Genomic DNA, 14,196 nt, shown 5'->3' on the forward strand with positions numbered 1-14,196 from the left:
TCACCCCCCCATTTACAAGCATATCAGACAATTTAAGTTTCTTCAGCTCAGCTGTGAACAAAGTTGTCTGGTTGCCTGGAGTCTCTTCAGAATTAAGCTCAGCCAACAAAGTCCAAAGAGGAGGGGAAACTGCCAAATATGGTATATTTGCAAAACTGTTAAAGTTTATTGAGATCATATAGTTTAAAAGAGGGCTTCCCAATACTTATTTCTTTAGATCTGACATTTAAAATGCATACATGTCCAAAGCCGTGAGCAACTAATTTGTAATTTAATTTACAATAACCACTGAGCACAATATTAGAGGTCTGTGAGCATTGGAATTTCCATTCCATGAAAAAATTGGTATTTCTGACGTCTTTTCGTTCTGAATCAGAAACGAGTTGGAAATGTCAATTTTTCTATAGAACAGAAATTTTAGAAAATTCTATTTCGAGAGAACCAAAATGGAGTTTTTTTTTAAAAAACAACTCCAGGCAGAGAACATGGGGAGTCCTCTAAGTGGGCAGCTGGCTAGCTGGGGAGTCTGTAAGCTGGACAGCCTGCCTGGTTTCCATCAAAAGTGTGGATGGAATTGACACGTTCACGCAGAACATTTCGATTCTGTAGAATCATTTTCTGACAGAAAACTATTCTACTGGAAAATTTACAGCCAGCTGCAATACAAATACACTGACAATACCAACTAGCAGCCTTCAATAATCAAAAGTTGGTAACAATCTGCCTCAGCCAGCGGATGGCAAACATGAAAAAATCCAGAAAAATGGTCTGTCCCCCCCCACAACAGACCTTTATCCTTCTCTGAAAACCCTTTCACACACAAGATTTCTTCAGAATGCCTGGTCATCAAATATGGGCTATTTTGGGGGATGGGGAGCAAGCTCCAGAGTCCCTGGGCCCTCACAGAGAATGCCCTGCCAATAGCCCCCGCCCTCTTTTATAAAGAGTGCAATCCTGCTCAAACAGCCCTACTGGCTGTAGTCGTGTTACTGGGGCATTGGGAGTTAAGCAGTCTCCCAGGTAGGTAGGATACCAGGCCATTTAAGTCTTTGCAGGTCTATGGCACACACAGGGGGTATGGCTACACTACCCGCTGGATCAGCGGGCAGCGATCAATTCGGTGGGGGTCGATTTATCGCGTCTAGTCTAGAAACGATAAATTGACCCCAGAGCACTCTCCCATCAACTCCTGTACTCCGCCGCCACGAGAGGCTCAGGTGGAGTCGACGGGGGAGCGGCAGCCATCGACTCACCGCGGTGAAGACACCACGGTAAGTCGATCACTGCGTGAAGTTTCAGAGTAGCAGCCGTGTTAGTCTGCATCCGCAAAAAAAACCAGGAGTGCTTGTGGCACCTTAGAGACTAACAAATTTATTTGAGCATAAGCTCTCTTGTGCTAAAACCCAATTTTCCCCCGCTACTGTTCCTCACACGTTCTTGTCAACTGCTAGAAATGGCCCATCTTGATTATCACTACAGAAGTTTTTTTTTTTCCCCCTCTCCTGCTGGTAATAGCTCACCTTAACTGATCACTCTCATTATAGTGTGTATGGTAACACCCATTGTTTCATGTTCTCTGTGTATATAAAATATTCCTACTATATTTTCCACTGCATGCATCTGATGAAGTGAGTTTTAGCCCACAAAAGCTTATGCTCAAATAAATTTGTTAGTCTCTAAGTCCTGTTCTTGTAGCTGAAGTTGCATAACTTAGATCGATTCCCGCCCCCCTTCCTCCCATCTAGGCCAGGCCAGGGACTATAGGCTGTTTGTAAGAGACTTGTGCTTGTTTTTAAACCCAGAGAACATTGTTCTTTTTCTGAAAGCCAATCAACTGAATGCTCTAGAGATGTGCCTGTGTGTGCCTCCAGCGGGAGTAAAGAAAGGCTTTTTCCCACTGCTCAGGAAGCATCATGATATATGGTAAATGATAGAGCTAGGGAGGTGTGCATATTTAACTGAAGAGGACTTGGACTTAGTCCCACTGCACCTATTTTTGGGCCTCTTCCATTAATTGCAAGATAAGAGCCTTGGTTTGTGAGGTCCCACACAATGTTTTCTAAATGGAAATCAAAGGGGAAAGAGGATTCTGTTAAATGTGGCTTTTTGCTGCATTTGCCCTGACAGACAGAAACTACTTTGTTCAGTTCAGTCTAGTTTTTGAAAAACTATTATTCAGTCACAGAAAGCTTGTAAGGTTCTGCTCCCTTAAGGTATGAGCTGCTAGACTGGTTTAGTAGTAAAGCAATCAATTAAACTCCTCTCAAGGGATAGAAGCATTGCGGTTACGTGATTCCTCTGGCCAATTGAGTGGTACCACTGAGACTCCAAAGGTTGTCCTCAACCAGAAGGATAAGTGGCTGTGACGCAGGTATTGAGGATGTGCATATACTAGCTGAGCACCTATATCAAGTATGGACTGACAGGCCTGCATTTCAGAGGCACTACACAACCACAAGACCCACGTGAGGTGGCTGTGAGCATTTAGTACTTAACAATCAGGCAGCTCACTTTGGTGCTCAACATTATGTAGGCAAAATCTGAAAATTTTAGCCATTGTGCATAAAAATGGGGCCAAAAAGTGGGTGAGCAGCATTTTATATATGGGAAACTAAGGCACAAAGATAGAGATACGCCCACGGTCACACAGTAAGTCAACGGCTCAACAGGAAGAGAATCCAGTTCTCAACTCCCAGTCCAGTGCCCTATCGACCAGGTCATGCTTCCTCCATGATTTGTATCAGCTATATGTGGTAGCACAGATAGGATATTTGTTTTAATTGAGAACAGCTGTATGTGTTTCCCTGGCACCCAACTGTAAGCACTGCAGACAGCAGTAAAACTTGTCCAAGTGTTTGGGACGCCTTTAGATCATGCAGGTATCAATTTTCTTTTTAATCTGGAAGTTAAATGTGCTTCTAATTAGTTTCTCATTACAGAGAAAAAAAAATCAACACAGTTTCAATAGATGCATAAGAGGTATTTGGAGCCTTTGAAGGAAAATATTATATAAAACTACTCATGAAATCCATTAAAATCCCCAGAGAAACCATTGTTCTTATTTAAACCCAGGAGATTTATTATTTGCATTTTATAAAATATAACAGCCTGCAAGGTTTTTTAGGTTAATATCTGGTCTGCAGGACATAATGCATTAAAGTTCCACGTTACTGTCCAAAATAGAAAAGATACAAAAGATGGATTAACTGAATAATGCTTTTACTCAGTTAGGGTTTCAAGACACATTGTACACTGAATATAAGCAAACATGCTTTGTCAAACCTGAACTTCCTCTGAGGATTTGAGGAATCTGCTGCTCACGAATGGAGCCAGATTAAAGGTTAAAGCATATTCCATGAACCACAAATGGGCACTGCTGATGTGTCACAACCACTACCTAGATGGATCACCTCTAGGGTGAATCCATTACATCTTTGCTCCCTGCAGAGATGGCCTGCTAAATTAGCAGCAACTGCAGTGATGGTTTTGCAAAGTGGACTTCTAGCCACTAGCAATTGTTCTTAACTCACCAACTCATTTTAGCCTGACAGCTGTCATATGTAAATTTTTCAATCTCTGCCAACAGGAGCTGAAGCCAAACCACCTGGAGATAAATAACTTTTCAGCTCATTATTACTTGCACCATCTAGTCTCCAATAACAGGATTATTACTTTTTAATACATGCAACAGTATTTCAAGTCATTTCCTCTATCAAGTGGTTCCACAGAGCTGCACTTTACCCAGAAGTATCAGCTTACATTAACCTGTGATTTTGAAGTTAGTGTAGGTTAAGAGTAACTTGTCAGCTCAGTTAAAAAAATAAAACAAAACAAAAAAAAAACCCCACAGACATTTCTAGATATATAGTATCTATATGTCTAGATCTCCCACTGGTTTCCTCTGACCAGTTAATATAACACCTGGATTGAGCTTCATGTCATCTTGCTCTCGTTCACGCTCCTATGTTGGCAAGGTGGTATGTACTCAGAGGCCCTCTACAACCTGGATCTAGTTTAAAAAAAAACAAACAAACAAGGAAGTGCTGTCAGCATGTTGATGACACTACAGCCAATCCACTTCACTGTCTCCTACAGCAGCCCCTGGTACACAGAGCAGTCTGGGTGATCAGAGAACTCTACAAGAACCCTGCGCTAGAGCATAGGACTCCGTGGGTGCTCCAAGACTGGAGCACCCATGAGGGAAAAATGGTGGGTGCGGAGCATCCACCAGCGGCCCCACTGATTAACGCCTCCCCCTCCCTGCCAGCGCATCCCGCCTGCCACGATCAGCTGTTCCGCGGCGTGCTGGAGGCGCTGGGAGAGGGAGGGAGCAGAGCAAGGGCAGGGTGCACTTGGGGGTGGGGCGGGAGCAGGAAGAGGCGGGGCGGGGGTGGAGTCTTGGGGGAAGGAACGGAGTGGGGGCAGGTCCTGGGGCACAGCAGGGGTCAAGCACCCCCGGCTCATTAGAAAGTCAGCGCCTCTGCGCTAGAGAGCTGGCAAAACTGCCCATAGTTACCTCGGGCATCTTCCTAAAGGTTCGAGCCATTCAAGCACACCTCCATTCACCTCAATCAAGATTCACAGATGAGTCAACACAACCTCTATGGGAGGCCAGTCTGATTCAAGGCTGCTGATAGAATTAAAAGAATCAGCATCTACACCTCCTAGCAATGGACAAAGGTAAGATCAGCCAAACAAGAACAGTACAGTAACCATATGATATCCTGTCTGAAATCCGTATTGCCACAATTTACGGAAAGAGACCTCCACACCTTTCCCCACAACCTTTTGGATACCACCCCCAAACCAGAAAGTTAGAGACAGGGATGTAATTGGAAAAATCACCAAAAACAAACAATGGGCTCTTTACTCAAGAGAGAAATTCTCACCCTTCCTAATCCTAGCACTAACTACTTAGGGAGTTACTGATCTCTCCCAATAATGGTCTCTAAACCTCATGCTTTCTTTAAAAAGCAAGAAAGAGACATGGATCCTTTTTGGAGGTTATAAACTGCAGCACTCCAAGCCCCAAAATACCTCCAAAATAAACTCATTCAAAAAAATGTTGTTTGTGCTACTTACAGGTACGCCCTATCATGGAGGCAGATCATATCCAATCACTTAGTCTTATCCATAAAGTAGATGAAAAATTCTTCACAGTGAATAAACATGGGCCTTATTTTTAAGTAGAGGCATCCCACATTAGCTAACTTGCTTGCTACTGGTAACAGTTCCACTGATCTGCCGCTCAGAGCAGGGATTTTATCTTATTGTATGAGCTATATTCTGTACATCACCAAGCACATGTGTTGAATGAGGACAATCACCACAACCTCATGGATGGTGGAGAACATGAAAGTTTTCTTAGCCTTCTCTATTGCATGGCTCTTCCAGAAATTCTCTATTATAATCAGTCAGATTCCAAATGCAGTTTCCCCACCATTGGTGCGGTAACTGTTTCCCCACATGCTTTGAAAGACATATCCTCATGGGACATTTTGGTATGATGTGTCATAAAGGGAGAGAAAATTTAGAAGACCTATTGATAGTCAAGCATAAAAGATAGTTATGATGTCCTACAAGGCCTGACAGAATGGCCCACTGTCTGTGTTCTACCCCCACAGAATTCTGAAATTAAATAGGCTAACGCAGTAGGTACACCACCATGATGTACCTGGCCTCTGTCTGAAGTAGGCAATAATGCCATGACAGCAGTTCCCTCCAATTTGCCTTTGAGTTAGGACTTGGAGAACCAGAATTTGCCCACCTCTGTACATTGAGACACAAACCAACAGGTCAGTACTATTCTTATCATGGAAACCATGAGATCCTAAACTAATCCAACAGTCATCTACATAAGTACATAAGAACAGCCATATTGGGTCAGACCAAAGATCCATCTAGCCCAGTATCCTGTCTTCTGACAGCGGCCAATGCCAGGTGCACCAGAGGGAATGAACAGAACTGTAATCATCAACATTGACATCAGCAAAGACAAGGTGTGCTGACTCTAACACTAACATGATAGACAAGAAGTTCATCTATACTGAGAGGAACTGAGAGGTGGAACGGGGCACCCCATATCCCCATCACGTTTTCTGTGATAGCCCTAATTTGGGATTCACAATAGGGCACACTCCACACTTGTATCCAAGGAAAAGGAAAAGGTCCTTTGTACAAAGTCAGATGATAACAGAATGGTTATACCATCTCTCAAACTCTTCCTTGGCTAATATTGAGCCAGCAACCATCTAGGCCAGCGGTTCCCAAACTTGTTCCGCCGCTTGTGCAGGGAAAGCCCCTGACGGGCTGGGCCAGTTTGTTTACCTGCCGCGTCCACAGGTTTGGCCGATCGCGGCTCCCAGTGGCCGCGGTTCGCTGCTCCAGACCAATGGGAGCTGCTGGAAGCGGCAGGATGCAGCAGGTAAACAAACCGGCCTGGCCCGCCAGGGGCTTTCCCTGCACAAGCGGTGGAACAAGTTTGGGAACCACTAATCTAGAGACAGATAGAATAAAACAAATCCAAACACATACACCCGTCCCCACCCATCATCATCCAGTCAGGGCACCTCCTCTATTCTGAAATCATGCATGTTGATAAGCCTTGTTAGCTACAGATCTTGCATTCATAAATAGATAGACCCACAGAATCCCTGTCAATGTACTCTAGAAAACAGTCAAGACACCTAATCCAAGAGTCTCTGACCTTTAATGTCTCTGGTACTTTCAGAAACAAGTATAGTCACAATAAAACAAGAAAAGAAAATTTAAATTCCATTCAAAGAATACTAAGCATCAGACAAATTAAAAAAACACAAAAACCAGGAATTGTCTTTAACACAGTTCATTATATTGTCTGAATATTATAGTAGTCTCCAAGACGTTGGATGTTCATCCTATAGGTTGTATGGACTGCACATCTTACTGTTTGTTTTTTTTAAACTTACACCTTTAATGTTATCTGAACATATTCTCTGTAACTAAGTGGACTTTTTTTCTAGTGAGGTTAGTTTAGATTAGTAGGCATACAGTGCAATAAAAACAGGATTTGGGATTTTTAAAAGCACTTCATATTGGCCTAACAATGCTTCCACTGAATTCAAGGACACCAGTGAAAGCAGAATTAAGCCAACACAGAATACTTTTGAAAATCACAGTGGAACTCTTCAAGTGTTTGAGTTTCAGAAACTGATTGCACTTCTTCCCAAAATGCGCAAAGATTTCTGCAAAGATGTTAAAGTCTCTTGCTGACAAGGACAGGTTTCCCTCTAAAATCATTCACTGTGAAAAAGGCCATGTGCTCCTCTGTGATAAGAAATTTCTATCAGTGTTTTAAATGGAGTTCTTTATATTGACTTTAAAGTGACCACTAAAACTATTAAAAATAGTCTGTATAATATCCAGTAGTATGGCCCACAACCCCATAGATTTTAGCAACAGTTGGTCAAACAACTTATTCTGTTTTAGATGTGTTATTCCAATCACAGTTGGAGAGTAGAAGATACAAAATGACCTGGCTAACCTAGTCTGAGTGACAAATGGCATGATATAGGAGAATGCCCTACACATTCAAATAGTCCTACTAGTAGAGGGACAATATCCAGATAAAAGTAATCTTGCTTATTACCCTACTGAGTAATTATCATGATAATGGGCATAGTACAAGAACTTGCACAGAATAGTAAAAAAGTCCTTATTTATATTACTAATACCACATCTAGGATTAAAAGTGAAATAATTTTATATCCAATTTACTTTTCAACGGTCTTGCCATTGGTTTTCATTTTATTGAGCTTGATCAGTTACACTGGTCGGTTTGTTTATGCTGTAGTGAGTTCCAGTCTCCAGCTCTCATGTACTAACACAGCGCTGCTGTGTTTGGCTTTCCAACCCTGCAGCAAGTTATGAAAGTGTTTGATTCAAATAAGGGAAAATAAAATTGCACGACTATGTCTAAATAAGACCTTGATTTCTATACTGAAACACATTGCAGGACTAACCAGTTCAGTTAAGCAAATGGGAGTCTTTCCACTGACTTCAGTGAGAACTGAATCAGGTCCCAGGAGAGGGGATGTACTGATTACTGACAAGCTACCTCCTGCATAGTTACTGTGTACAGAATGCAAGATATGAAATTACAGACAATTTAAAAGAAAGATTTCAGTTACTCAATGTACATGTAACACAGAACATGTGTTGAAGCAGAAGGGGGGTGGTGTCTTAATTTGCTTTTGTTTTAAAAAATGCAGTGTAAATTTGTAGTACCTTTTACCCCTCCTAGCAGATTAGGGAATATTGTTCACCTTGCTGTAATGAAACCCCCCTGGCATCCAACACAGTACCACAGATCTCTCAATGTTGCTTAGCAACTTACTCGCTTAAACTCATGTTGCGTCCAAAGTTCAAAGATTCCAACAGCAGCCAGTCAGAAATAGTATTCTCTACCAAAATCAGTGTGTGTGTAGCTCAGCCCCAATGTTTATAAACAAAAGCAGGAAGCCTACTTTCATGTGATCTTTTTGTCCAGTTTACATTGACAAAAGAATTGAGAAAATGAAATAATCAGCATAAAAAGGGAAATAATGGACAAGTGGCTACTTACTCTCTTCATTTTGAGGATGTTGAACTACAATCTGAAAAAGCAGACGGAGGATCCCGGGGTTCTGATCATCATAGTCGCAGCCCTGCAGGGACAAGTTGAAATTGCCAGCAATATTGGCAGGTTGTTTGTCACTCAGTTTAAACACCTCAGGGCTACTGAATAATCCAGGTAAGTAATATTCCACCCTTTCCTCTTTCCTTTCACAGTTGGAAAGGCTATAGTTGCGGAAGATGACACTGGCTCTAAGGTCAGAAGGAACAACAAACTGCCATGTCATGAGCTCATCTTCTGGGAATCCCAGTGGGTAGTTGGCAGACATTAGCGTTGCTGACGTCTCTCCTTTAAAAGTAGATTCAATAACACACAACCCTATTACAGGAAAAAATAGGCTGCTATTAAAGAAGATACATATTCACATTTACAGTACAATAGCAATGGACAAACCGTACCTTCAAATAAAAAAACCTTTAATATATATCTCAGCAATAGGCTAAATTATAGAAGAAAACAGAGTGCATATATTTGAGGTGGTGATGTTGTCCTCTAATGGTTGATCCACAGAGAAGGTAAAGAATCTGCTCTTGTTGTTGGCTTAGAGTTCAGCTCCAAAAACACAGGCCCGTCGACCACATGAGTGAAGGATCCAACTTTCAGTCTTCGCTCCACATGAGAAAGTGTGAGACTTGTATAATTGTGTTTTCTTACACCGCCTCTCCGAATTTCATGTACAATATCACAAGTGAGAGGACATTCAAATCACTGGAGAACTTAAGTGTAGTGGTTTGAGTCCAAGGATTTAAAGAGCAGACAAGACAAAAGTCTCAAATATGTAAGGCGGTAGCTAAATCTCAACCATAGACGGCCTTGTAACATGCCTGACATGTGAATTAAAAACTAACTCCCTGACTAACCAGGCATCAGTGCAGAAAGCAAAATGCAGGAGAACTACTAATATATTCAGGACTCATTGCTGACCAGCAGCAGCAAGGAGGACAACACCCTGTCTACTCAACAGCTAAAACTAGTGGTACTGCACAGGTGATGAATTACATATCTGATTTTTGCCTGTGTAGATGCACCTATGTTGTGGGTCTGAAGCAGTTTCCACCCACAACTAATGCTGACTAAGGCATTCAGGTAAAAGGTGGGAACTTCTCACAACCAAAAAGTATTTGTTTGCGTGATTCACAGAGGGCTCCATCCTTTGCCATGGCTCCTACAGATGAAAAATACAACCGTACAAGTTTCACATTATGGAATGGGCTGAAACAGACTATTATACATATGCAAACATGAGCAGGCAGGCTGATGTGCCTTCCAGGCATCCTTCTTCCAGTTTCTTAAACTGCAATGTAAGCCTGAAGAGTTCAGCAAGTTATGAAGAAAGAAGCGGTTAAAATAGACTCAATAGCAGTCTTCATCCATTCTCATCACTTTGTTGTTATTATGTTTTTACTCTTTTGCAAATACTTTTGGTTAGTTTTTAAAATCCTATAACGTCTCAATTTAAGAAGAGTTTGGATAGTACGGTTTGATTCACAAATAGAAACATGTCACTTTTCATAATTAGGTGAACTGATCGAACTAAAAATCATGAAAGTAAGAGGACAATCTAAAAACCTTTTTAAAAAATAGGATAACTACAAGAAGGAAGAGGGAAGTAAGCAGAATAATTACAAAACTAAAAGTTGATAGCAAGGAACATGACTGTGTACTGGAAATATTTCAGTGTATTTTAATAAGATGGGACTAAGGTGTGAGGATGTAGAGAAAATAGGAAAGCACTAATGATTAGACCTATACAAAGATTAAAAAACCCTTTTGCAAGCTACAGGAGCTAATAATAACTGCAAATAAATAAGTAAATAGTATACTGTACCTACTTTTTATGGAAGATCTGTTTGCTATGTTAAAGCCAGAGGTGGTGAGATCTGAATTCCATGGGAGCTTTAAAGCCATGACAACTCCCCCCTGCACCTTGACCCGAGACACTGAGCCATTTCTGCAGAAGGTTCCAATGCTGACTGTGGTAGTGTCAATACAGCTGCTGATACTGTATGTGATTAAATCTGGACAAGTGTCTGTGGGCCCAATCTGCCTTAACCATGGTGTAGAGAATTTCAGTTCAAGTCCAACCTTCTTATTGGCTTTCACATCCCAGAAGAAGGTCCTGTTAAGGCGAGGCAGTCCTGATGGCTGAAGATGAACATCTCCAAAGGGGCACGGGCCTGACGTACAATCTAAAACAGACACACACAAAGCAGGTGCACAAACCATGAACAGTTGAGGAACTTGCTATTTTTCCCCCCACACACACTGTGTTCATGTTTTTCTATTAAATTATACCTAAATCCACACCACCACTTAAATTACAGTGTGCAACATTCCTTCACTGTTTTAACAGCTAGCAAATCAAAGCAAATAGTTTTAAGACAAGAAATTACATGCACTGTACACTTCCCTGCATCCCTCTTGAGAAAGCTAGAACAGTACTGACAATCTTGGGTGTTCAAAAACCATAAGTCAGGCCCCCAAAAGATAATGAATCTCATTATTATGAAGACAGATTTTGAAAAACCAATACATTTTGGGTTCTTTTTATTTGCCTTTTGACCCTTTATAGTTCATGTTTTCAATCTTTCTTCCACATCCATGAGGGCAAAAAATATTTTTTTTAAATGAAAGCTGAGATTTGTGACTCCAGGAACTGGGGCGTTTAAGAAAAAAATTAAATATAGCAAGACTCTTGACACAATCATAGGAGTTGGCAACACTACTTGAAGTGTTTGAAGCACCTACAAGACTTGCCTCTGAAACCGTGCAGCACAGAGTGTGCTACCAGGCATCCAGAAGGGACTGGTGTACGAGAGCACTCAGGGACATCCTGCAGTGGTTGGTTACAATATTTCAGCTGCATGGTAATCAGGAAATGCCAACTTACAGCTTCCACATCAATCCTGCCCCTCGTTTATTTGGTCATTAACTGGATAATTATAAGTAAGGCTAGTAACATCATTATTATATAAGACAACCTTAAACTAATACCCTATTTTCAGCCGTTTACAAAACTTTACCAATCTTTAGCCATATAGGCTGAAATTTTCCATGCCAGATGTCTGTCTCGGGCTGAATTTTTCTGGAAAATTTCAGCCAAAATGGTTCAGCCGTTTCTAAGACCAAAGGGCAAAGTATGTTGTTTTTCCCCACGTTAAAAAATCTGGCAAACTTTTTTTGAAATGTCCATGCTTTAGACCAGCAACTTGAAGTTTGGCAAGGGGGTGGCCTTTGTGTCAGAGATGTGCCTTCTGCTCTCCCTTGAAAATCTACCCAAATTTGACCAAATTATAAGGCTTTGAATAACTGCAGTTTGGGCATGCTCAATAAAGACTTGCTAGATCTTAAAAGCTACAGTCGCCAAAGATTCTGTCCTCCATGATCATGCTCCAACCCATCACAACTCCTAGTGCTGGCGGACTGTGCACACACCCTCCTCACAGAACAAATGAGCTTGTGCCAGCCCAGGACCACCAGGCCACAGAAGGACTTTCTCTGAAGTAAATCCTTAGATATTTTTAAGGTCAGGCTTGACAAAGCCCTGGCTTGGATGATTTAGTTGGGGATTGGTCCTGCTTTAAGCAGGGGGTTGGACTAGATGACCTCCTGAGGTCCCTTCCAACGCTGATATTCTATGATTCTATTCTATGATTCTAAATGCTCCAGACGAGGGTGGGGCTGGGCATTGTGCTCTCAATGACCCGTTGGCTGGAAACATTCACTGTCTTTTGTTTGAATGCAGAGGGGAGTGAAAGGAGTATATTGGGAAAAGGAGTCTGGTGAGATTCGGACTGGAGGGAGTGGGGGAGAAGAGAAAAGGTGATTGGGGTTTGACTGGCTGGGCAAAGAGACTGAGCTGGTGCAGGAGGGCAGGCCGGGACTGGGAGCTAGTGAGAGAAAAGTAGGGAGAACAATGAAGCCAGGCAAAGCGCTGGGGAGACTGGGACTAGGAACTGAGAGAAAGACAGATCTGACAAGAACGTGGAATGCACGGGGCAGGGGGGAAGTGGGGGAGGACTGGACGGGCAGAGTTGCCCGTAGGAACCTTACCTCATTTGCTGAAGCAGTTGGCAGTAAGTGAGGCAGGAGATTACAGGAAGGCGGGAGGAGTGCAGTGGTTAAGACAGTTGAATGATGCCCTGCAGAACTGGATTCCTTCCCTGACTTTCCCACAGAGTTCCTATATGATGCTAAGCAAGCCACTTAAGTTTAATTTTTCATACTTATGAATCACTAATTGTGTGTTGCTCATGTTCTGGATGCCCAACTTGAGATGGTGGGGTCTGATTTGTACAAGCGCTAAACATTCAAAACTTCAACTGTAAATCAGTGGGAGCTATAAAGTGCTATATAGTGCTAGGTACTCTCAAAAATCAGGTCCTTGGAGTCTCAAATTGGGCACCCAAAATTAGAGAATACCTTTTACCTTATCTGCTGTGCCTCAGCTACCCACCTGTAAAACGGGGATAATATCGCACCCTCACCTCACAGGGGTATTGTGATGCGATACATTCATTAATGTATGTAAAGCTCTCAGATATGATAGTGGTGAGTACCATAGAAAAGCCCAGGAGGAAATGAATAATCCTGTCTTCAGAGTTAGGTTTAATAGTGTGCAGTAAATAAGGTCGAGGACCACACATTGCACAGTGAGCATAAAACAAAGTATTGAATAGCTGCTCATTAAGTGCGCACCATCCATTCTGTGCACTGAATGAGGCAGGGGTCCTGTAGAAAAAAATAGTACGATTCTGTAATAAAAGATTGTATCACAATGCACATTCACAATGGGGACAAATTAAAGTTAATGGGCAACCTTCATTCTGCCATTTCCTAGCTTTTGAGTGCTTTGACTTTGTCATTTGTGTGTGTGTGTGTATGTGTGTGTATATGTATATTGCCCTCTGTTGAGCTGAATCAAACTTGTTTAAATGTGCATCAGAGGTCCTATACTGCTAACAGCGAAGGATTAGTTATGATTTCCCAATGTTGGATAGGGGCCTGTATTTTGGAGTATGAGGATGAGTATCTCCACTGTCAGATCATCACAGTGAGAGGCTCAGATGTGCAGCGTGGCGATAACCTTTCAGTCCTAGGTAGCTATCAATTTGTTATATTATGCAGTAGTACTACTGTACATGTTGTTAACTTTAATGACCATATGTAAACTGTGTATGCGCAATGTGGAAACGATATATAATCACGGTATTATGAGCCAACATGCATGGATGAATGTTTATTCATTACAATCAACACAGGATGATTCATCCCAGTAACTCAGCCCTGGTCTACACTAGGACTTTAGGTCGAATTTAGCAGCGTTAAATCGATGCAAACCTGCACCCGTCCACACGATGAAGCCCTTTATTTCGACTTAAAGGGCTCTTAAAATCGATTTCCTTACTCCACCCCTGACAAGTGGATTAGCGCTTAAATCGGCCTTGCCGGGTCGAATTTGGGGTACTGTGGACACAATTCGACGGTACTGGCCTCCGGGAGCTATCCCAGAGTGCTCCATTGGGACCGCTCTGGACAGCACT

General features: G+C 42.1%; 1 protein-coding gene across 1 annotated transcript in view; it reads right to left on the reverse strand.

Annotated features, from left to right (window-relative positions):
* CDCP1 (CUB domain containing protein 1) overlaps window positions 1-14,196 on the reverse strand; it is a 54,623-nt gene that overhangs the window by 13,815 nt on the left and 26,612 nt on the right. Inside the window, exons 3-4 of the mRNA XM_027826722.3 lie at window positions 10,486-10,842; window positions 8,603-8,971 (exon numbers count right to left, since the gene is read on the reverse strand). Coding sequence (XP_027682523.2) covers window positions 8,603-8,971; window positions 10,486-10,842 — 726 coding nt within the window. The remainder of the gene's footprint in view (window positions 1-8,602; window positions 8,972-10,485; window positions 10,843-14,196) is intronic.

Source organism: Chelonia mydas, chromosome 2 (genome assembly GCF_015237465.2).
Source record: "Chelonia mydas isolate rCheMyd1 chromosome 2, rCheMyd1.pri.v2, whole genome shotgun sequence".
Classification (NCBI taxonomy): Eukaryota; Metazoa; Chordata; order Testudines; family Cheloniidae; genus Chelonia; species Chelonia mydas.